Consider the following 25,206-nt stretch of genomic DNA (forward strand, 5'->3'; position numbering starts at 1 on the left):
TATACATATATATATTTTTAATGTATTTATTTATATTAAAAATATATACACACACAAAAAAAAAAAAAGATAATAATAATAATAATAATGGATTAGATTTTATATCGCGCGTTTCTATTATTAGATACTCAAAGTGGGAACCCATCATTCATTCACATCAGGTGGTGGTAAGCTACATTTGTAGCCACAGCTGCCCTGGGGTAGACTGACGGAAGTGAGGCTGCCAGTTTGCGCCTACGGCCCCTCCGACCACCACCTATCACTCATTCATCATTCATTCACCAGTGTGAGCGGCACAAAAAACAGGTCGGGTTCACCATTATTTTCTTACATGCTGTCTCGTCTTCAAAAACAGCAATTTCCGGTTCCTGTGTTGCAGAAAAACATCTGTTTTTGGTCAGTTTTTTGTTTCTGCTCACTGGTATTTTTATTTTTGTCACATAAAGTATACCATTTAAATAAAACTTTTTTTTTTTTTGGTTTTCAAATTAAATTTTAAATTGATGAAAATAAACTTCGAAGACCAAAACATACACTGACCATCCTCCTTGCCGGCAGAGGGCGCCTGTTTGGTGCTGACGACTCCACTCGGAGCGGAAGTGTCAAGTGTCAACACACCCCATACACGTGTGTGAGAAGCAGCACCGGTGGGATTTTAGCCTGTAAAGTATTAATAAATGTTTATTTATAAATAACTAAAGTCGTTATATTTACATACATGAATATCGATCGCAATGAAGTTTGCTTATAAGGTGAGTGCTCGTCAGAAAACCTATCGCTTTCCCCCACAGATCATGACTACTAGTAGAAGTTAGCCGATGAATGACAACGTTCATGAAATGCACGGCAGTCTAAAATTATATAAACTTTTTATTTGTTCATAAATCCTGTTGCTGCATTGCTTGATTTTACATCGGTCTGGATTTCAATAGAGAAATGTTTAGAGGGAAAAAGGGTGTTCCAGGGGTGAATACTGTACATATTGTATGTAATGTACTGTATGTATGCGTGCATAAATATTATGCACCTATATGTATGTAACCCCTTCTTTTTCCTTTGCATAATGTTATTTTCACTGTAAACAACTATGTAATGTGTAAAATATTAGGGGTGTAACGGTACACAAACATTTCGGTTCGGTAGTACTTTGGTTTAGAGGTCACGGTTCGGTTAATTTTCGGTACAGTAAGCAAACAACAAAATATACATTTTTGGGTTATTTAGAGAGATGTCCGATAATATTGGTCTGCCGATATTATCGGCCGATAAATGCGTAAAAATATAATATTGGAAATGATCGGTATCGGTTTTTTATTATCAGTATCGGATTTTATTTTTTATTTTTTATTAAATCCACATAAAAAACACAAGATACACTTACAATTAGTGCACCAACCCAAAAAACCTCCCTCCCCCATTTACACTTATTCACACAAAAGGGTTGTTTCTTTCTGTTATTAATATTCTGGTTCCTACATTATATATCAATATATATCAATGCAGTCTGCAAGGGATACAGTCCGTAAGCACACATGATTGTGCGTGCTGCTGGTCCACTAATAATACTAACCTTTAACAGTTAATTTAAATTTAATAATCATTAATTACTAGTTTCTATGTAACTGTTTTTATATTGTTTTACTTTTTTTTTTCTTCAAGAAAATGTTTTTAATTTATTTATCTTATTTTATTTGATTCATTTTTTTAAAAAGTACCTTATCTTCACCATACCTGGTTGTCCAAATTAGGCATAATAATGTGTTAATTCCACGACTGTATATATCGGTTGATATCGGTATCGGTTGATATCGGTATCGGTAATTAAAGAGTTGGAAAATATCGGCATATCGGCAAAAAGCCATTATCGGACATCCCTAGTTATTTATTTACCAAATTTGCAAAATCTTCCACCAAAAATATTTTTCTTAGTGGAATATTTGACGTGAAGTAATCGGAACCTTGGATAGGTCAATAATTCATAATAACATTGATTTTGATTCAATATTATGTTTTGAGCAATGACAGTTTGAAAGAAAAAAAAAACAGCTTTGTTTTATTAGTCAACATTGCAACTTTTTCTAAATTACATTTAAATTTGAAGCATTTTTATTTCACGTTTGTTATGTTTTTGTTTATTTTAATAGTATTTTTTAGAATTTGCCGTGGGCCTTTAAAGGCCTACTGAAAGCCACTACTACCGACCACGCAGTCTGATAGTTTATATATCAATGATGAAATCTTAACATTGCAACACATGCCAATACGGCCGGGTTAGATTAGTTAAGTGCAATTTTAAGTTTGCCGCGAAATATTCTACTGAAAACGTCTCGGTATGATGACGTTTGCGCGTGACGTCACGGATTGTGCGGACATATTGGGACACCATTGTGGCCAGCTATTAAGTCGTCTGTTTTCATCGTAAAATTCCACAGTATTCTGTACATCCGTGTTGGTGAATCTTTTGCAATTTGTTTAATGAACAATGAAGACAGCAAAAAAGAAAGCTGTAGGTGGGATCGGTGTATTAGCGGCTGGCTGCAGCAACACAACCAGGAGGACTTTGAGTTGGATAGCAGACGCGCTACTGTGAGTACGCAGTTTTGGCTTCCAAACATTTGATCGCTTGCCCGTACGTGCGTGCCGCTATGTGCATGTCACGTACGTAACTTTGGGGAAATATATGTGCTGTATGAACTTTGGGGAGGTGAACGGTACTTTGGGCTGTGGGATTGAGTGTGTTGTGCGGGTGTTTGAGTTGTATTGGCGGGTTATATGGACGGGAGGGGGGAGGTGTTTGTTATGCGAGATTAATTTGTGGCATATTAAATATAAGCCTGGTTGTGTTGTGGCTAATAGAGTATATATATGTCTTGTGTTTATTTACTGTTTTAGTCATTCCCAGCTGAATATCAGGTCCCACCCGCCTCTCACAGCATCTTCCCTATGAATCGCTTCCACTGCCCTCTAATCCTTCACTCTCACTTTCCTCATCCACAAATCTTTCATCCTCGCTCAAATTAATGGGGTAATCGTCGCTTTCTCGGTCCGAATCGCTCTCGCTGTTGCTGGCCATGATTGTAAACAACGTGCAGATGTGAGGCGCTCCACAACCTGTGACGTCACGCTACTTCCGGTACAGGCAAGGCTTTTTTATCAGCGACCAAAAGTTGCGAACTTTATCGTCGATGTTCTCTACTAAATCCTTTCAGCAAAAATATGGCAATATCGCGAAATGATCAAGTATGACACATTGAATGGACCTGCTATCCCCGTTTAAATAAGAACATTTCATTTCAGTAGGCCTTTAAGCTTTTTTATTTCACTTTTGTTATGTTTTTGCGTATTTTAATAGTATTTTTAGAATGTGCCGTGGGCCTTTAAAACATTAGCTGTGGGCCGCAAATGGCCTCCGGGGCACACTTTTGACACCCCTGCTATAGATAATAAAAACTTAAATGTGATAAATCTATGGATAAAAAGCACAGCCTGGCGACACATACGCGTTTATCATAACTCTCTCTCTCTCTCTGTCTCTGCCCCTCCCTCACCAATGCTGCTGCGCGCACAATTTGTTTTGTTTTCAACCCCTTCTTAACCCTGAACGTACATTGAAAATACACGCAACCTTAACTCAAAATGCCGGACATTTGAGGCATTTAAGAAACTCCGCCCTGACAAAAGAGGACATGTCCGGTGAAAAGAGGACATATGGTCAGTCTATCGTAGCCCGTTAGCTGCTAGCATGCTGTGTGTTGTGCCTCGGTGTGCATTGTTTACACAACGTGCGTTACGCTACTTAATATGTCCGTGTGGAAACTCGTTCGGTACACCTCCGAGTCGAAGCGGAACCCCCGTACCGAAACGGTTCAATACAAATACACGTACTGTTACACCCCTAGTAAAATATGCACACATTTTGCAAGAACTAACTAGATTTTTCAATGTACAGCAAGGATGTCAAACGTACGGCCCGCAAACAGGTTTTATCCGGCCCGCGGGATAAGTTTGCAAAGTATAAAAATGAGCCGAGATTTTTGAATGAAAGAAACTGCTGTTCTAAATGTGTCCACTAGTTGTCACTATAGCAATTATTTGTATCTTTGTAGATGATGCTACATATGTAAAACAATAAAATAAACCACATGATGTTAGTGCACCAGTCGAGGAAAATGAGCAAACTACATAAATAACATCCTGTAATTTGATTTTGATATTTTTTTTATCTTGATGGATTGAAAATTGACACCAATGAGTTGACTGATGAACATTTTTGATTCCCGAGCGTGGCCACCGCTGCTGCTCACTGCTCCCTTCACCTCCCAGGGGGTGGAACAAGGGGATGGATCAAATGCAGAGAGTAATTTCACCACATCAAGTTTGTGTGTGACTATCAGTGGTACTTTAACTTTAATTATCACATGATTTATTCAGAAAGTATAAATAACGACAAAAAGAGATAGAATACTATAAACCGCAACATGTAAGTGTAAAAAAACAAAAAAAAAAACAACATTTTGATTTGTACATTTTCAGAATGTGCTTGTTCTATTTTTAAACAAAGAAAACAATCTGAAGTTGTCTTTATTTTCAAGTTATGGTGCCGTGATTTTACGTGGGAGTAGGTTTTTCTCCATCGTGACACCCCTGATGTACAGTCTTTCAACAAAAATGAATTCTTTTTTCTTTTGTTTGTTTGAAGTTTTCAAATCTGCTTGGAGCGGTTTATCGTCAGGGGAATTTACATTTCTCCAAAGATGGCAACGCTGTAATCAGTCCGGTTGGAAACAGAGTCTCCATTTTCGACCTGAAAAAGTAAGTGGTATAAAACTAAAGACAACTACACTACCGTTCAAAAGTTTGGGGTCTCATTGAAATGTCCTTATTTTTGAAGGAAAAGCACTGTACTTTTCAATGAAGATAACTTTAAGCTAGTCTTAACTTTAAAGAAATACACTCTATACATTGCTAATGTGGTAAATGACTATTCTAGCTGCAAATGTCTGCTTTTTGGTGCAATATCTACATAGGTGTAGGGATGATACTCGAAACCGGTTTTCCCGGTTGTTTGATAAGAAAAGAACCGAGTCCTCGGACTCGAATCCCTTTTTGAGAACCGGTACCCGTTATCGAGACCACTATAGTAAAGGAAAAGAGTTGATTCTTTATTCGAATCCCGTCCCGACCAGAAATGCTCCGTGGGACATCACAATAAATGACGTCACGTAGCTCAGTCATTAGGCGCAGATAGCGAAAGCAGGAAAACAATGGACGGGAAAAAGCGCTCCAAGGTGTAATAAAGTTCAAAACAAAAGCTATAATCCATCGAATAACTTTACTGAGAGATTTTAGTAGGGTAAAACACATGACCAACACTTTTACGACCAACCGGAAACATAGCAACCAGGCTAGCAACGCATCTCCTTTACGGCAGCTGTCGCAACGTTCTTAAAACAACCGCAGCACATACATATATATACAACACATCTCCCTTTTTTAACTTTTGTTTTTCTTTCCTTGTAAACAAAACAAAATCACACTGTAGATGTGTTGTCTGTCTAATTATAAATAATGCAGACGAGGCGTGTTGGCTGAGTTCTTGACGTTTACTTTCACAGCGTGGCAACATGCAACACTTTTCGGGGCTACCGCGCATGCTCGTAACTCCCGTTGCATGCTGGGTAGTGTAGTTGTTATATTCTCTAGCTCATAACATTTTTCCCCCATAAAGAAATAATGTTAACTCAATAAAGTGTATTTGTTTTTTTAGCTTTAACTTTTCATTTATTAGCATTGTAACCACATTTGCAAATAACTTTTCTCTTCATAGAATGTTCTTTCAATAAAGAAATAAAGTGCAAAAATGTCAAAGCATCATAACAAACAGTTATGTCGAATAGCAGCAGAAGTGCACTTTTTGGAGAGCTGTATTATTTTCAGTTTTGTGCCCAAGGAACTGATTTTATTTAACACTATATTATTATTTATACACCTATAGTGATCACAGAGACAGGTTGTTTTTGTGTTACTGTATATATTTGTTTCTCTGAAAAATCCCACTTAATATACTTTGGGTAACAACAGTCAATATTTATTTATTTTATTTTATTTTTTTAGGGGGGTAACAGTCAATATTTATTTATTTATTAGATTTTATTTTTTTTATTATATAATAAAAGTGAGCTTTTGTTAAACCAAATATTGTGTGTTTTTTTCCATATACAACAACCTATCTGGACTCCATAAGAGAATCGATAAGGAATCGGTTCGATAAGAGGATTCGATAATAGGCTCGAACTCGATAATTCCTTATCAAACATCATCCCTACATAGGTGTATAGAGGCCCATTTCCAGCAACTATCACTCCAGTGTTCTAATGGTACAATGTGTTTGCTCATTGGCTCAGAAGGCTAATTGATGATTAGAAAACCCTTGTGCAATCATGCTCACACACCTGAAAACAGTTTAGCTTGTTACAGAAGCTACAAAACTGACCTTCCTTTGAGCAGATTGAGTTTCTGGAGCATCACATTTGTGGGGTCAATTAAACGCTCAAAATGGCCAGAAAAAGAGAACTTTCATCTGAAGCTCGACAGTCTATTCTTGTTCTTAGAAATGAAGGCTATTCCACAAAATTGTCTGGGTGACCCCAAACTTTTGAACGGTGTTGTATATTTTCTCACGTATTTGTATTTAGTATTTTTGGATTCATATATCAGTGGTATGCCATTTATGTTGAGCCATTTAAAAAGTGAAGTCAATACTCTCGTCTGTCATTCAGCAACACATCAGAGACTTTACCAGTTTCCACTACGAAGAACATTACAAGTGTGGGTGTCTCTCCCGATGGGAACCTGGCAATCCTGGTGGATGAAGGTAGCCAACAAATCACTCTTAACTTTTCTGAGACGTTGTGACAATTAATCCTGTATGTTGTATGACATTCAGATGGCGCAGCGTTGTTGGTCAGTCTTGTCACGCGTGCCGTCCTTCATCATTTTCATTTTCACAAACCTGTCAACAGCATCCGCTTCTCACCTGACGGCAGGTAACGATGTCTGATAGCACGTACATCTACAACCACTATGTGTAGATACAGTACATAACACGGTCTTATTCCTTGCTTACAGGAAGTTTGTCGTCACCAAGGAGAACGTTGCGTTGATGTACCACGCTCCTGGAAAACAGCGGGAATTTAACGCGTTTGTGTTGGACAAAAGTTACTACGGCCCCTATGATGAAACCACGTGCATCGACTGGACCGATGACTCCAAGTAAGTCAAGAGGCGCACAATATTTGGTGAACTACAAGCAGGAAAAGCCTGTCTTTTGTTTTCCTTTTCGCAGGTGTTTCGTGGTCGGCAGCAAAGACATGTCCACTTGGGTGTTTGGTGCCGAGCGCTGGACAAACCTCATCTACTACTCACTGGGTGGACACAAAGATGTCATCGTGGGATGTTTTTTCGAGAGAGACAGCCTGGATGTGAGTTGTTCAGTCTTTCCCACAGCGGGGGGTGTATATTGTAGCGTCCCGGAAGAGTTAGTGCTGCAAGGGGTTCTGGGTATTTGTTCGGATGCTCTCCCGAAATGTGTTTGTCATTCTTGTTTGGTGTGGGTTCACAGTGTGGCGCATATTTGTAACAGTGTTGAAGTTGTTTATACGGCCACCCTCAGTGTGACCTGTATGGCTGTTGACCGAGTATGCGTTGCATTCACTTGTGTGTGAAAAGCCGTAGATCAGGGGTCACCAACCTTTTTGAAAGCAAGAGCTACTTCTTGGGTACTGATTAATGCGAAGGGCTACCAGTTTGATACACACTTAAATAAATTGCCAGAAATAGCCAATTTGCTCAAATTACCTTTAACTCTATGTTATTATTAATAATTAATGATATTTATCTTTGTGGAAACACTGATCATCTTAATGATTTATCCCAATAAATACATATAGAAACAGATACATTTCAATATGCAACACTTTATTTTTATGTTTTCTCTAAGTGCACATTTTTAAAATTGAACATTTTCAAATGATCACTTCTAAGACAGTCTTGTGAAATCACAATATCCCATTTTAACTAGCTAGCCACTAACATTTTTTGACAAATCATGAATTACTTTGCACCATGTTTGTACAAATAATAACTCATGTAAAATACAAAAGTCAACTCTCAAATGTTTTTAATAAATCATGTCACACTTTGAACTGGACACCAAATCTGTTATCTGTTTCTTTGTCAGTTAGAGAAGACCAAGTCTTTAAAATATTTTCTTGGATTTTCAAATTCTATTTGAGTTTTGTCTCTCTTAGAATTAAAAATGTCCAGCAAAGCGAGACCAGCTTGCTAGTAAATAAATACAATTAAAAAAATAGAGGCAGCTCACTGGTAAGTGCTGCTATTTGAGCTATTTTTAGAACAAGCCAGCGGGCTACTCATCTGGTCCTTACGGGCTACTTGGTGCCCGCGGGCACCACGTTGGTGACCCCTGCCGTAGATATTATGTGATTGGGCCGGCACGCAAAGGCAGTGCCTTTAAGGTTTATTGGCGCTCTGTACTTCTTCCTACGTCTGCAGTGTTTCCCATAAACTGCCAAGATACCTGTGGCGGTGGGGGCGTGGCTATGGGCGTGGTCACCATGACATCATCGAGTAATTTGCATAATTTACTACAATGATATGATTTTCTCTAAAAAGGCTCAAAAAATGTATACTTACTGATTAATAATAACAGTTTTGTTTTAAACGTCCATCCATCCATCCATTTTACAATATAATTACAACACTTTATGTACATATTTATATACAGATTTGAACAATAAGTTATTCACTGAAATATATTTATTAATTGTGGTTCTTACAAAAAATATATCTTATAAAATATAAAAGCTAAAATGTCTCTTAAAGCTCTGCCCCTTTAATTAGTGCATACTAAATAATTTAACTTTAGCCTACTACTACAACCATATTATTTACCAGCAACATAAAGTGAAACAGAGGCAGAGGTGTCCTGCCACAGTCAGTAACAAATAAACAGAAAACAGTAGTGGTGGTAGATAGACACAGAGCTTCATCAAACATCTGATCCACTGAACAAAGAGCTCCAAAAATCTTGAACTTTAGACTGCCATTAGTTTCACTCCCTACACTTAACCATGTGTTTCCTACTGCCTGCAGACTTTGCACCCTTTGTTATATACACATGTTGTGTTTCTAATATAAATACATTTAATAAAGTCAAATACAAATAAGGCAACAAGAGAAGTATCCTACACTTCTCTTTTGTAAAGTAAATCTGAACAGCCGATATGGGCATCTACATCAACTATATCAGTGGTCCCCAACCACCGGGCCACGGCCCAGTACCAATCGGTCCACGGACCGGCACAAGAAATTTAAAACATTTTTTTTTAATTTTATTTTATTTTTTTAAATTAAATCAACATAAAAAACACAATATATACATTATATATCAATATACATCAATACAGTCTGCAGGGATACAGTCCGTAAGCACACATGATTGTATTTATTTATGAGAAAAAAAAAAAGAAAAAAAAAATTACTACCCCCCCCCCCCAACTCCCCCGGTCCGTGGGACAAATTTTCAAGCGTTGACCGGTCCTCAAGTACAAAAAGGTTGGGGACCACTGAACTATATGATTTGCCTGTGAAGCTGGACAGGACAAAAAAAAAAAAAAAAAAAAAAAATGTATTTTATTTTTTTATTTTTATTTGTGGCGGACGTAATTCTTTCGTGGCGGGCCGCCACAAATAAATGACTGTGTGGGAAACACTGTTCTGTGTACACAGCGGCGTTTTAAAAAGTAATACTTTTTACTTTTTGAAACCGATACCGATAATTTTGAAAGCGATACCAATGATTTCCGATATTACATTTTAAAGCATTTATCGGCCGATAATATCGGCAGTCCGATATCATCGTACATCCCTAGTCTTTACTCTTTAAAATAAATGTATGTATTATCTTATGTGATGACTGTATTATGATGATAGTATATATGATAGTATATATCTGTATCATGAATCAACTTAAGTGGACCCCGACTTAAACAAGTTGAAAAACTTATTCGGGTGTTACCATTTAGTGGTCAATTGTACGGAATATGTACTTCACTGTGCAACCTACTAATAAAAGTCTCAATCAATCAATCAATGCAAAACAATGTTGTTGACTTTCAGTTTTTCCACATGGGATAGAACAGTCCTCATGATTGTGCTTGTGTCGACAGCTGTACACAGTCAGCCAGGACGGCACGTTGTGTGTCTGGGAGAGTGACACCGAGCTGGACGGCCTCGTTTTGACGAAAAGAACGGACAAAACCAAGATGCCGTCGCAGGGTGACGACCAGGAGGAAGAGGAAGAGGAGGAAGCTCAAGAAGGGCAGATCATCAGAGGGAAACCTCAGAACTTCAAAAACAAGGAGAAAACTAAGAATGTCCGATACAAGCAGATGGGCAAGTAAGCAAACTTTCAGATTCAAATTTCACATTTCTCTCTTGCATTTATTTCAGAGTAAGTGATACACATTTCTATTTCGCACCTAAGGCATTTTTTCAACAAAGAAGGCGACTTTAATAACCTGACAGCGGCTGCTTACCACAAGCCCACTAACATCCTGGTGACGGGTTTCGCCTCTGGAATCTTCCACCTGCATGAACTCCCGGAGTTCAACCTCATCCACTCACTCAGGTAAGAGGCACAGGGGGACGAGCACCCAAACCCGTGCCCATGTCATTCTTTTCTCGTGGCATTCAATCAAACGCAAATGGACTTTTCAGTTTCTCTTAGAAGACGTTTCGTCTCCCATACAAGTAGGCTTCATCAGGTCATGCTCATAGACTCACTGGTCAGATCGAGTCTTGTTAGACTTAGATTGGTCAGATCTAGAGAGGTGAGTTGTCTTATAGGACAAACCAAACAGTCCAGTTGCGATTGCATGAATGCCCTGAAAATATTGCTCAGTTATCATTGAATTTATATAATGATGTATTTTAAATACTTGTCAGTTCAACTTGAATTTCACAAAATTTCATAAGAATAACAAGTTTTTTGTTTCTTTGTATTAAAGTACATACTTGGTACTTGTATCGAGTTAAAGGGGTCATTATAATTTTTTCTATACATTTAAAACACTTTGTTTTGGTCTACATAACATGTAACAGTGGTGCTTTGGTCAAGAAATTGCATATATTTTGTTTTAGAGATCCTATACAAGCCGCTTTCTGACTGTCTCTTCGGGATGCACAGTCTTATTTACCAGGCAAAGTCCTCTTCAAGGCAATGTTGTAGTTTTTAGCGCTTCCTTAACAAGTCTACAGACTGATATAAGTACGCTAATTTGTATTATAAATGGCAACAGCATAGAATGCATGTACAAGCCAGTCTGCCCCGCAACGAGAGGATAGAGAAAAATTAAGGAACTTACAACTATGATAAAATGGTGGCCTCGTGCAAAGATCTTTAGGTAAACCGCTACCATAAACAGAGATTTCTGCTTATGTAACTAAGACAAAATATGTTACTAAAGTCTCAAATTCCAAACAGTTCTGTTTGGGATGTGTTTTGAAGAAGGCAAGGTTGCTTTATTTGTATATTCGCCACGCCTCCATGATTTTGTTTCTAATATTTTGGGGCTTATGCAGAGCCCAAATACACAAAAGACAGTACCAACATGTAAGAAAAGTTGGTTTTGCATAATAGAACCCATTTATAATGTAAACTATACCCATCTCTACAGAGGATGTTCAGCAAAAACCTGCAAATGGAAATGTTTTTTGTAAAATTAAGTGTCTCTCCTTTTAGATGCCTCAAAGGTGGCGTTTTTCCTTAAATCCTCAGTGCCATGCTATGTTTTGTTATTGTCAATAATGCTGTGTGTGTGTGCGTGTGTGTGTGTGTGTGTGTGTGTGTGTGTGTGTGTGTGTGTGTGTGTGTGTGTGTGTGTGTGTGTGTGTGTGTGTGTGTGTGTGTGTGTGTGTGTGTGTGTGTGTGTGTGTGTGTGTGTGTGTGTGTTCTGGCAATGCTTACTTAATGGGGACATCGCTCTGTTTACACCAGGGGTCGGCAACCCGCGGCTCTAGAGCCGCATGCGGCTCTTTAGCGCCGCCCTAGTGGCTCTCTGGAGCTTTTTCAAAAATATATGAAAAATGGAAAAAGATGACATGGAAAAAAATAATAATTTTTGTTTTAATATGGGTTCTGTAGGAGGACAAACATGACACAAACCTCCCTAATTGTTATAAATCACACGGTTTATATTAAACATGCTTCACTGATTCGAGTATTTGGTGAGCGCCGTTTTGTCCTACTAATTTTGGCGGTCCTTGAACTCACCTTAGTTTGTTTACATGTATAACTTTCTCGGACTTTCTAGGACGTGTTTTCACTTGCCAAACTTTTAACATTGTGCGTGAATGCACAAAGGTGACTTTTGTTGATGTTATTGACTTGTGTGTAGTGCTAATCAAACATATTTGGTCACTGCATGACTGCAAGCTAATCGATGCTAACATGCTATTTAGGCTAGCTATATGTACATATTGCATCATTATGCCTCATTTGTAGCTATATTTGAGCTCATTTAGTTTCCTTTAAGTCATCTCAATTCAATGTATATCTCATGACGCACTATCTGTATGTAATATGGCTTCTAATTTGTTGCGGCTCCAGACAGATTTGTTTTTGTATTTTTGGTCCAATATGGCTCTTTCAACATTTTGGGTTGCCGACCCCTAGTTTACACAGTCACCTTTAGGGGACCTCTGACGGTATGGGGACAAAAAAATAGGTCCCCTAAAGGGAAACCTTTTTAAAGGATAGTCATATCCATTCTGAAGATGCCTAAGTGATTTTTTTTTTCTTTACGATGACATTTTCATACAGTATGATTATAAAACATTATTACCTTAAAGTATGATTCCCATTCAGAATGTTCCATCCTTCTATATATGGTAGTTGGAGTTGCAGACAACTTCATTACTGCTAAATAGCAGTTTTCAGTAATGTCACAGAAGATGCAGGATTTGCTTTAACATTTAAGTGGTGAAACTTCCTATAAGAGGACAGCTGTAGTGCTGTATTCTAAGGATCATGTCATATTTCATTTGATTTTTTTTTTTTTTTAATGGTCCTCAGTAGTCACGTACACATTTGTATGAATTATGCAAAATTATTTAAATTTGGTCCCCAAGAACCATATTAACTCTTCTTCCCCAGGGTCCCCAGTAAGACTGATCAGCACATTACTTCATCAATCCAGAGATTTAAAGACGTGTATGAGCTAACTGGGCAGTGGCCATTTTACCTAATTTTTTTTATGCCACCATAACCTGTAGAAAGGGTGGTCCCCACAAGTGATGATCAAAAACTTGGTCCCCATTCCAAATGATAACCAGTGTGTGTGCGTGTGCATGTGTGTGTGCGTGTGCATGTGTGTGTGCGTGTGTGCATATGTTTTCTTCTCTTCCTTCAATTTTTTTAATTTATTTATTTTCATACGGTACTTTGTGTTCTCCTCTTGCCTGTGTATGAAAAGTGCTATATAAAAAAAGTTTGATTTGATTAGTATTTCAGACCGGAGGATCGCTTCCGTAGCTCTAAACAGCTCCGGTGACTGGATCACATTTGGCTGCTCAGGTGAGAATTGTTTTTATTTAATTTTTTTATCTTGGGAATTTCACGTTGGGCTGAACTGATGCCGACGTTTCAGGGATGGGTCAACTGCTGGTGTGGGAGTGGCAGAGTGAGTCGTACGTTTTCAAGCAACAAGGACACTTCAACAACATGGCGTCACTGGCTTACTCGCCAGACGGACAGTACATCGCCACAGGGGGAGATGATGGAAAAGTGAGTGCGACCAGAAGAAGACAATGAGGAGCTATATGTTAAAATTGTGAAGTGACAGGCCTCTTTTATAAGTATGTCCTCTATTTGTGTAGGTCAAAGTTTGGAACACCAACAGCTGCCTTTGCTTCGTGACATTCACAGAGCACACCAGCAGCATCACCAACGTCACATTTACTTCCAGTGGCTTTGTCGTCGTCAGCGCATCCCTGGACGGGACGGTTCGAGCGTTTGACCTACACAGGTAACGAAGCGTCAGACATTACGGCCCTATAAACCCATCACGTGATCTTACTTGCTTTTACTTACCCGCTCAAGGTACCGCAACTTCCGCACGTTCACGTCGCCTCGGCCTGCGCAGTTCTCGTCCCTTGCAGTAGATGTCAGCGGAGAGCTGGTGAGCGCAGGAGCTCAGGATTCCTTTGAGATCTTCTTGTGGTCCATGCAGACTGGAAGACTTCTGGAGGTGCGCACTTGTTTTAGAGCATTGGTTGTAGGGTTGCGCAATATAGATCAGTGGTCCCCAACCACCGGGCGCGGACCGATTAGTACCGGTCCACGCAAGAAATTAAATTAAAAAAAAAAAATAATAATTTTTTTTTAAATTGTCAATTGAATTTTTTTTTTATTTTTTTATTTTTTTTTTTTAAAAATTAAATCAACATTAAAAACACAATATATACATTATATATCAATATAGATCAATACAGTCTGCAGGGATACAGTCCGTAAGCACACATGATTGTATTTCTTTATGAAAAAAAATCCCAATAATAATAACCCCCCCCCCCCCCCGGTCCGTGGGACAAATTTTCAAGCATTGACCGGTCCCCAGCTTCAAAAAGGTTGGGGACCACTGATATAGATGATATAAATGATATACATTTGGCCGACGATTGAGTTTTTAATACCGTTGTTAAATCGTGATAATGCATGTTGATGACATATTCTAGGCGGAGCCTGTAAATTTTACAGTGACAAGCGAATGAACGCGTCTTAAGCTCACTGTAGCATTCTGCAAAGCCACTTCTAAGTCAATAATCCTCGCCTCCATGGCGGCAAATAAACTACGTTTATTACAAGTGTCATCCCTGGAGGACGATAAACAGCTAAACATTCTACACTAAACACCGTAGGAGGGTACAATAAGCCATGCTAACCGCTAAGCTGTAGCTCTTGAATGTAAACAAACGGTGATGGATCGATACAAATATCGACAGTAACAATACCGTTATAGTAAAGCTTTATATAAATACAGATAATTTACCATTGTTGATAGTACAGTAATTTTACTACCGAAAAACATTTTGTTGTTTCTGTTATTGTTTTCAAACTTAGGAAATAAGTCCCAAGACACAGTAGGGCTCTGGCAAAAAACAAGGTGTTTAAATCAAAGCCGATCCATCCATTTTCTATCGCTTGTCCTTCTTGGAGGTGCTGTAGCCTATCCCAGCTGCACTCGGGCGGAAGGCGGGTTACACCCAGGACAAGTTACTAGGCTAGACTACTGCAACTCGCTTCTTGTCGGGATCCCCAGCAAGAACATCCAGAAGTTGCAGTACTTACAAAATAGTGCTGCTAGGATCCTGATGAAAGTGCGGGAATACGACCACATCACACCGGCTCTCAAATCCCTTCACAGACTTCCTTGAATACAAAGTCTCCCTACTAACTCACCAGTGCCTCCATGGAAATGCTCCCCTCTACCTCAAAGAACTGCTCACCCCCAAATCCTCCACACGACACCTCCGCTCCGGACAGGCTAACCTCCTCCAACCTCCGAGGACAAAGCTCCGAACTATGGGAGACCGGCCTTCCTGCTCCGCCGCTCCCAGTCTGTGGAACGCTCTCCCTGACCACCTGAGGGCACCACAGACTGTGGACGCTTTTAAAAAAGGCTTAAAAACCCTCATTTTTTAAAAAGCCTTTTTTTAGATATATGCTAGTTCTAGCCATTAGGCTGTTCTAGTTTAAATTTTTTTACTATTTATTTTACTTGTTGGGGGCAGCTATTGGTGGTTCTAGCGTTGTTGCTTTTTAAATGCACTGTAGCACTTTGAGGTTGTTTGTTCAATATAAAGTGCTTTTGCAAATAAAATCTATTATTATTATTAGAAGTCGCCACCTCATCGCAGGGCCAACAAACATTAGGAAATAATTTTAATATTTAGTTGCTAATTGTTGCACAGCCATTCTTTGTTTCTGTCTGATTATAATTGTGATGAAAAATGTAATCCTTCAACGATCTTGAACATTTTCATGTATTATTATTATTAACATTGGTTTGGCCAATACTGCCCCCCGTAACTAGTTGGTATTGGATCGGTAAGCAAATGTTTTCGATTACGCATGCACCTCCTGGTACCCTAGCACCTCCAAAACCCTCAAATGTAAACTCCAAACATCTCAGAACAAGCTAGTCAGGTTACTTCTAGACCTCCACCCCAGATCCCACCTCACTCCTACCCACTTCTCTAAAGTGGGCTGGCTCAAGGTGGAGGACAGAGTTAAACAACTTGCGCTGAGCCTAGTCTATAAAATCCGCTACACCTCCCTGATACCGAAGTACATGTCAAACTACTTCCTTAACGTAAATGACCGCCATAACCACAACACCAGGGGGAGCTCCACTAACCACGTTAAACCCAGATTCCGAACTAACAAAGGTCTTAACTCATTCTCTTTCTATGCCACATCAATGTGGAATGCGCTCCCAACAGGTATAAAAGAAAGGGCATCTCTATCCTCCTTCAAAACCGCAATAAAAGTTCACCTCCAGGCAGCTACAACCCTAAACTAACACCCTCCCGGATTGCTAATAATCAAATGTAAACAATCAAATGCAGATACTTTTTCTTTTTCTTATGCCTTCTGATCTCTCTCTCTCTCTCTCTCTCTCTCTCTCTCTCTCTCTCTCTCTCTCTCTCTCTCTCTCTCTCTCTCTCTCTCTCTCTCTCTCTCTCTCTCTCTCTCTCTCTCTCTCTCTCTATGTCCACTACTTGCTTTCCATATCCCCCCCCTCCACACCCCTGATTGTAAATAATGTAAATAATTCAATGTGATTATCTTGTGTGATGACTGTATTATGATGATAGTATATATGATAGTATATATCTGTATCATGAATCAATTTAAGTGGACCCCGACTTAAACAAGTTGAAAAACTTATTCGGGTGTTACCATTTAGTGGTCAATTGTACGGAATATGTACTTCACTGTGCAACCTACTAATAAAAGTCTCAATCAATCAATCAATCAATGGCCCACAAACAATGTTAAGTATCCAAACAACAGAAGAATAATTGATCATTACATTTTAACGGAAGTGTTGATAGAGCCATGTTACAACAGAAAATACCCATATATTAACATTAAATAGGTTAATAATAATTTTGAAACAATACAAAAAACAATACAGGAAATTATGCAATATGTTCCAATATGTCAACAGCCAATTGAGGAGACTTTGTAACCGTTTTGAATTGGTTTTTTTTATATTATTATTTACTATACATTTCAAATCATATATTGTGATATGTATTGTTAAGGCAACAGGCTGCAATATATATTGCAATTAAGATTTAAGGCCACATCGCAGAGCCCTAATTGGTAGTAATTTGAATGACGATAACTAGAGATGTCCGATAATGGCTTTTTTGCCGATATCCGATATTCCGATATTGTCCAACTCTTAATTACCGATACCGATATCAACCGATACCGATGTATACAGTCGTGGAATTAACACATTATTATGCCTAATTTTGTTGTGATGCCCCGCTGGATGCATTAAACAATGTAACAAGGTTTTCCAAAATAAATCAACTCAAGTTATGGAAAAAAATGCCAACGTGGCACTGCCATATTTATTATTGAAGTCACAAAGTGCATTATTTTTTTTATCATGCCTTAAAACAGCAGCTTGGAATTTGGGACATGCTCTCCCTGAGAGAGCATGAGGAGGTTGAGGTGGGGGCGGGGGGTTAGGAGGTAGCGGGGGGTGTATATTGTAGCGTCCCGGAAGAGTTAGTGCTGTAAGGGGCTCTGGGTATTTGTTCTGTTGTGTTTAATGTATGTTGTGTTACGGTGCGGATGTTCTCCCGAAATGTGTTTGTCATTCTTTTTTGGTGTGGGTTCACAGTGTGGCGCATATTTGTAACAGTGTTAAAGTTGTTTATACGTACACCCTCAGTGTGACCTGTATGGCTGTTGACCAAGTATGCTTTGCATTCACTTGTGTGTGTGAAAAGCTGTAGATATTATGTGATTGGGCCGGCACGCAAAGGCAGTGCCTTTAAGGTTTATTGGCGCTCTGTACTTCTCCCTACGTCCGTGTACCACTCCGTACAACAGCGTTTTAAAAAGTCATAAATTTTACTTTTTGAAACCGATACCGATAATTTCCGATGTTACATTTTAAAGCATTTATCGGCCGATAATATCGGCAGTCCAATATTATCGGACATCTCTAACGATAACGCCATCCTCCTCCTTCCTATGCTTAGGTTTTAGGTGGTCATGAGGGTCCCGTCAGCTGCTTGTGTTTCAGTCCAGTTAAGTCCATCTTAGCCAGCGCCTCATGGGATCGTACAATTCGGCTGTGGGACATGATGGACAGCTGGCAAGTGAAGGAGACGCTTCACCTCACCGCCGACGGTAAACAATCGTCATTCGCAATGAATATTTAAAAATATTCTTAGTGTTTTGCCTTTTTCTTCTCCTCAGCTCTGTCAGTGACTTACCGCCCTGATGGTCAAGAGTTGGCAGTTGCCTCTTTAAATGGCGAGATCTCTTTCTGGAACCCCAACACGGCAGCGCAGGTTGGCTCAGTGGCAGGACGTCACGACCTGGAGACAGGCCGCAAGGAAACCGATAAAGTCACCGCCAAGCAGATGTCCAAGAGCAGGTGAGTAGCACGATTGGGTCCGTTATTTTCAACTCGAGTCACCATATCAAATCCTAAAAATGACATGCGTGCCACGTCTAGGTGCTTCACGTCACTGTGCTACTCTGCCGACGGGGAGTCCATCCTGAGTGGCGGCCAGTCCAAGTTTGTCTGCATCTACAATGTCAGGGAGCAGATGCTCATAAAGAAGTTTGAGATCTCATGCAACTTGTCCTTCGATGCCATGGAGGTCAAGCTTCTCATTTGACTCATGTGAAGACTTGTGAGAATTCTGGATTTGACAGTTGTGGTCGCGTTTTACCTTTTAGGAGTTCTTGGACCGACGTAAGATGACCGAGTTCGGCAGCCTCGCCCTTGTGGACGAGGGAGCCGGGGACGGAGATGGGGTCAACATTAGTCTACCTGGGGTCAGAAAAGGTAAGACTTCACCGCTTATATAGAAGCCTTGTTGGCATCTCGGACAAGGACAAAATGTTTTTAATCACAAGTGTTATTATCAGCGGGTTTGCTTCTTGTTTAGTCGAGTGATTTGTGCTTTAATGTTGAATGTTTCAAAATAAGTCCAATCAGACCAGAAAATGTTGCTAAATTGTGCCTTTTTTTGGAAAAGACAATTTAGAGAGGTCTGAATTAAAGGTGTCAGATGATCCCGATTAATTAATTACAGTCATATTGTTATGTTTTGTAATCACGTCAATCTAATTTTAATCTATAACATTATCAACCAATCAATCAATCAATGTTTATTTATACAGCCCTAAATCACAAGTGTCTCAAAGGGCTGTACAAGCCACAACGACATCCGCGGTACAGAGCCCACATAAGGGCAAGGAAAAACTCACAACCCCAATGGGACGTCGATGTGAATGACTATGAGAAACCTTGGAGAGGACCACAAATGTGGGGGACCCTCCCCCCTCTAGGGGAGACCGGATGCAATGGACGTCGAGTGGGTCTGACATGATATTGTGAAAGTCCAGTCCATAGTAGATCTAACATAATAGTGAGAGAGTCCAGTCCATAGTGGATCTAACATAATAGTGAGAGTCCAGTCCATAGTGGATCTAACATAATAGTGAGAGTCCAGTCCATTGTGGATCTAACATAATAGTGAGATTCCAGTCCATAGTGGATCTAACATGATAGTGTGAGAGTCCAGTCCATAGTGGATCTAACATAATAGTGAGAGTCCAGTCCATAGTGGATCTAACATAATAGTGAGAGTCCATTCCATAGTGGGGCCAGCAGGAGACCATCTCGAACGGAGACGGGTCAGCAGCGCAGAGATGTCCCCAACCGATGCACAGGCGAGCGGTCCACCCCTGGTCCCGACTCTGGACAGCCAATCCAATCCAATCCACTTTATTTATATAGCACATTTCCACAACAAGAATGTTTCCAAAGTGCTGCACAGCCATGTTAAAAACAATATTAAAAACAATTTTAAAAGCAATATTAAAAACAATATTATGCTACTCCAATGACTGTATAAAAACAAAGAATAAATGAATAGAAAACCAGTACAAAAACAATAGAAAAAATACATATGATTTAAAACGATTTTAAAGGGTAAAACCAATTAAGACAGTAAAATACACATCAAAATTTATAAAAAACACAGGACAACAGAGGACAAAAGACCACACAACTCACGTAGTGTTAAAAGCCAAAGAATAAAAGTGGGTCTTAAGACGAGACTTAAAACACTCCACTGTGGGAGCAGTTTGAACATGGAGGGGCAGAGTGTTCCAGAGCTTAGGGCCGACCTGGTTTTAAGTCTCGTCCTGGGCACCACGAGCTGGAGCTGGCTCTCGGACCTCAGAGCGCGCGCAGGAGTGTAAATTTGGATGAGGTCCGAGATATACTGAGGTGCCAGTCCATGTAAAGCTTTAAAAACAAACAGCAAGGATTTAAAATCAATTCTAAAATGAACAGGGAGCCAGTGCAAACTCCGAAGAATTGGGGTTACATGCTCGCGTTTCCTGGCCCCCGTTAAAAGTCGTGCTGCCGCGTTCTGGACTAACTGCAACCTGGAGAGAGCTTTTTGGCTAATGCCAGCATAAAGTGCATTGCAGTAGTCCAGGCGACTTGAAATAAAAGCATGCACGACTTGTTCGAAAAGGTTAAAAGATAAAAATGGTTTTACCTTCACTAAAAGACGAAGATGATAAAAACACGATTTTAAAACGCCATTGACTATCGTATCGCCCAGCCCTAATTAGCAAGGAGGGACCAGCCTGCTACTATCTGGCATTATTTTGAGCCTGCACTCTGAGCTCTACCAAGTATTAGTATTGGCAGAATTGCCAACTCTTACCATATTTTGCGGGAGACTTAGGATAATTGACCTTCTCTCCTGACATCCCGGCTGAAGTTAATATGTCCTGGATTGTGATGTTTTTGTGTATATATGAAATACTTACATGTGTGATCAAACTGCAAAAAGAATAACAACATGTTATGTCGAGATCCTAATTCTGTCATTTTTTTTTTCAAAGGGGATATGAGTTCCAGACACTTTAAGCCTGAGATCAGAGTCAGCTCGCTGCGCTTCTCTCCAACAGGTAAGTGACAGAAGAATGGGTGTGTTGTGTCTGACCACACAACAAATTGGCCATTTGACAAAAGTATGTCTATTCTCAGGACGTAGTTGGGCAGCCACAACGACCGAGGGCCTGCTAATCTACTCCCTTGACGGATCGTTGGTGTTTGACCCATACGACCTTGACTTGGACGTGACACCGGCCAGCATACGCACACAACTACGACTTGAGGAGTGGGCTTCAGCTATTGTTCTTGCATTTCGCCTGAATGAAAAGGCCCTCAAGCTTGAGGTGCTGGAGACCGTGCCGCACGAGCAGAGTGAGTGAACCAATATCAAATACACTGTTCTACTGCAGTGATTCCCAACCACTGTGTCGTGGCAGGTTAGAGATAACCTCCAGAAAAATGTCTATCTATTACAAAGAGTGTATATTTGTTCATTTATATTTATATGTGAACGTGACGTTGTTTTGAATATTTGCCCCCCCAGTTCCAGTAATCTGTGCCACGCTCCCAGACATCTACGTTGAGAAGTTGCTCGGCTTTGTGGCCACATGTTTGGAGAAATCGGGTCACTTGCAATTCTACATGACTTGGGCTAAGCACCTGCTAATGCTGCATGGACAGAAACTCAAGAACAGGTCTGCTCCTCGGTCCAAGTCTTGTTGAACCCACAGTGCAGTAAAAGATCTCACGGTAGTGTTTGTCGTGCAGGTCAGGAGCCCTTCTTCCCACATTGCAAGCCCTGCAGAAGAGCATCCAGAGACATTCAGACAATCTTTCCAAACTGTAAGTATTGTCATCGTCGTCTCACCAAATGGATTCTGTTTTGGAAGCTAATTTTTATGTATTTTTACTAAAGATGTCCGATAATATCGGCCTGCCGATATCATCGGCCGACAAATGCTTTAAAATCTAATATCGGAAATTATCGGTATCGTTTTTTTTATTATCGGTATGTTTTTTATTTTTTTATTTTGTATTTTTTTATTAAATCAACATAAACACAATATACACTTACAATTAGTGCACCAACCCAAAAAACCTCCCTCCCCCATTTACACTCATTCACACTCATTCACACAAAAGGGTTGTTTCTTTCTGTTATTAATATTCTGGTTCCTACATTATATATCAATATATATCAATACAGTCTGCAAGGGATACAGTCCGTCAGCACACATGATTGTGCTTGCTGCCGGTCCACTAATAATACTAACCTTTAACAGTTAATTTTACTCATTTTCATTAATTACTAGTTTCTATGTAACTGTTTTTATATTGTTTTACTTTCTTTTTTATTCAAGAAAATGTTTTTAATTTATTTATCTCATTTTATTTTTTTTATTTTTTTTAAAAAAGGACCTTATCTTCACCAGACCTGGTTGTGCATGAAATTAGATTGTTTAAAGGCCTACTGAAAGCCACTACTACCGACCACGCAGTCTGATAGTTTATATATCAATGATGAAATCTTAACATTGCAACACATGCCAATACGGCCGGGTTAACTTATAAAGTGCAATTTTAAATTTCCCGGGAAACTTCCGGCTGAAAACGTCTCGGTATGATGACGTTTGCGCGTGACGTCACGACGGCAACGGAAGTATTCGTACCCAATGTGTCACCATACAAACTGCTCTGTTTTCATCAAACAGTTCCACAGTATTCTGGACATCTGTGTTGGTGAATCTTTTGCAATTTGTTTAATGAACAATGGAGACTGCAAATAATAAAGTTGTAGGTGCGATCGGTGTATTAGCAGCGGACTACAGCAACACAATCAGGAGGTTGTGTTGTGTTTGACCTGGATAGCAGACGCACTACCGTGAGTACAGTTTTGGCTTTCAAACATTTGATCGCTTGCCCGTACGTGCGTGTCGCTATGTGCATGTCACGTACGTAACTTTGGGGAAATATATGTTTCTTGCCGACTCTGATGGCGGCCGGGGTGACGTCGAAAGCTAGAACGCCCGCCGCCGCTCCGTAGTTAGCTTCAATTGTTAAGCTTCGCCAAGCTGGAAATTATTAACCGTGTATTTACATGTTCATGGTTTAATAGTATTGTTGATCTTCTGTCTATCCTTCCAGTCAGGGTTTTTTTTAATTTTGTTTCTATCTGCATTTGAGCCTGATGCTATCACGTTAGCTCCGTAGCTAAGTTAGTTAGCTTCAATTGTTAAGCTTCGCCAAGCTGGAAATTATTAACCGTGTATTTACATGTTCATGGTTTAATAGTATTGTTGATCTTCTGTTTATCCTTCCAGTCAGGGTTTTTATTTTATTTTGTTTTTATCCGCATTTGAGCCCGATGCTATCACGTTAGCTCCGTAGCTAAAGTGCGTCAACGATGTATTGTCGTGGAGATAAAAGTCACTGTGAATGTCCATTTCGCGTTCTCGACTCTCATTTTCAAGAGGATATAGTATCCGAGGTGGTTTAAAATACAAATCAGTGATCCACAATAGAAAAAGGAGAGTGTGTGGAATCCAATGAGACCTTGTACCTAAGTTACGGTCAGAGCGAAAAAAGATACACCCTGCACTGCCTCTCTAGTCCTTCACTCTAACGTTCCTCATCCACAAATCTTTCATCCTCGCTCAAATTAATGGGGTAATCGTCGCTTTCTCGGTCCGAATCTCTCTCGCTCCATTGTAAACAACGGGGAATTGTGAGGAATCCTTCCTCCTGTGACGTCACGCTACTTCCGGTATAGGCAAGGCTTTTTTTTATCAGCGACCAAAAGTTGCGACCTTTATCGTCGTCGTTCTATACTAAATCCTTTCAGCAAAAATATGGCAATATCGCGAAATGATCAAGTATGACACAGAATGGATCTGCTATCCCCGTTTAAATAAAAAAATGTCATTTCAGTAGGCCTTTAAAGGGTTCGTAAAAACCAGGTCCAGTCCAGATTATGTCCAGGTCGGGCTCAGCAACACACACATTCATTTATGTACACTCAAAATTTGGGAACTTCAACAACAGATTGCATATAATCTGTAAACAAAATTACATTTTCAAAATAAGCATTTGTATACAGTCCAGACTATGTCCAGGTCTGTATATATCGGTATCGGTAATTAAGAGTTGGACAATATCGGAATATCGGATATCGGCAAAAAAGCCATTATCGGTTCTCATCACTGCTTGGTTTCTGTTTCTTGACTGGTATTCCCCGTTTAAATAAAAACATTTCATTTCAGTAGGCCTTTAAAAAAAGCCCCGTTTAAATAAAAACATTTCATTTCAGTAGGCCTTTAAAAAAAGCCATTATCGGTTCTCATCACTGCTTAGTTTCTGTTTCTTGACTGGTATTCCCCGTTTAAATAAAAACATTTCATTTCAGTAGGCCTTTAAAGGGTTCTTAAAAACCAGGTCCAGTCCAGATTATGTCCAGGTTGGGGTCAGCAACACACACCTTCATTCATGTACACTCAAAATTTGGGAACTTCAACAACAAATTGCATATAATCTGTAAACAAAATTACATTTTCAAAATAAGCATTTGTATACAGTCCAGACTATGTCCAGGTCTGTATATATCGGTATCGGTAATTAAGAGTTGGACAATATCGGAATATCGGATATCGGCAAAAAAGCCATTATCGGACATGCCTAATTTTTACCTGTAATTTGTCTCGTCAGCTGTGACTTCAACATGTACAACATTCGCTATGCTGTGGCTCTGTCCAAGCAGAGGGGCATGAAGAGGGCAGCTGAGGGGGATGAACAGAACAGCGAGGATGATGATGATGATGATGAACAGTCTGAGGGGATGAGCCAGGCCTCCTTGACTGATGCTGAGATGATACTTTAGGCTTTGTATCAATGCCACATTTTTTAATGAACATGCCACGTTTTTTTTAATAAACATGTCACATATATATTT

General features: G+C 39.6%; 1 protein-coding gene across 1 annotated transcript; it reads left to right on the plus strand.

Moving 5' to 3' along the window:
- The first annotated feature begins 556 nt into the window (after nt 1–556).
- pwp2h (PWP2 small subunit processome component) lies at nt 557–25,199 on the plus strand. Its single transcript, XM_062054679.1, has 21 exons — nt 557–752; nt 4,700–4,812; nt 6,780–6,874; nt 6,947–7,046; nt 7,129–7,272; nt 7,346–7,481; nt 10,251–10,480; nt 10,568–10,711; nt 13,587–13,657; nt 13,731–13,867; nt 13,960–14,108; nt 14,183–14,330; nt 18,370–18,520; nt 18,590–18,770; nt 18,852–18,999; nt 19,079–19,187; nt 21,269–21,334; nt 21,414–21,632; nt 21,805–21,955; nt 22,029–22,103; nt 24,963–25,199. Exons 1-21 carry the CDS (start codon nt 735–737, stop codon nt 25,132–25,134), a joined length of 2,757 nt encoding a protein of 918 aa, XP_061910663.1. The 5' UTR covers nt 557–734; the 3' UTR covers nt 25,135–25,199.
- The last annotated feature ends 7 nt before the right edge of the window (nt 25,200–25,206 follow it).

The sequence above is a fragment of the Entelurus aequoreus genome, linkage group LG01 (assembly GCF_033978785.1).
Source record: "Entelurus aequoreus isolate RoL-2023_Sb linkage group LG01, RoL_Eaeq_v1.1, whole genome shotgun sequence".
NCBI classification, from domain to species: domain Eukaryota; kingdom Metazoa; phylum Chordata; class Actinopteri; order Syngnathiformes; family Syngnathidae; genus Entelurus; species Entelurus aequoreus.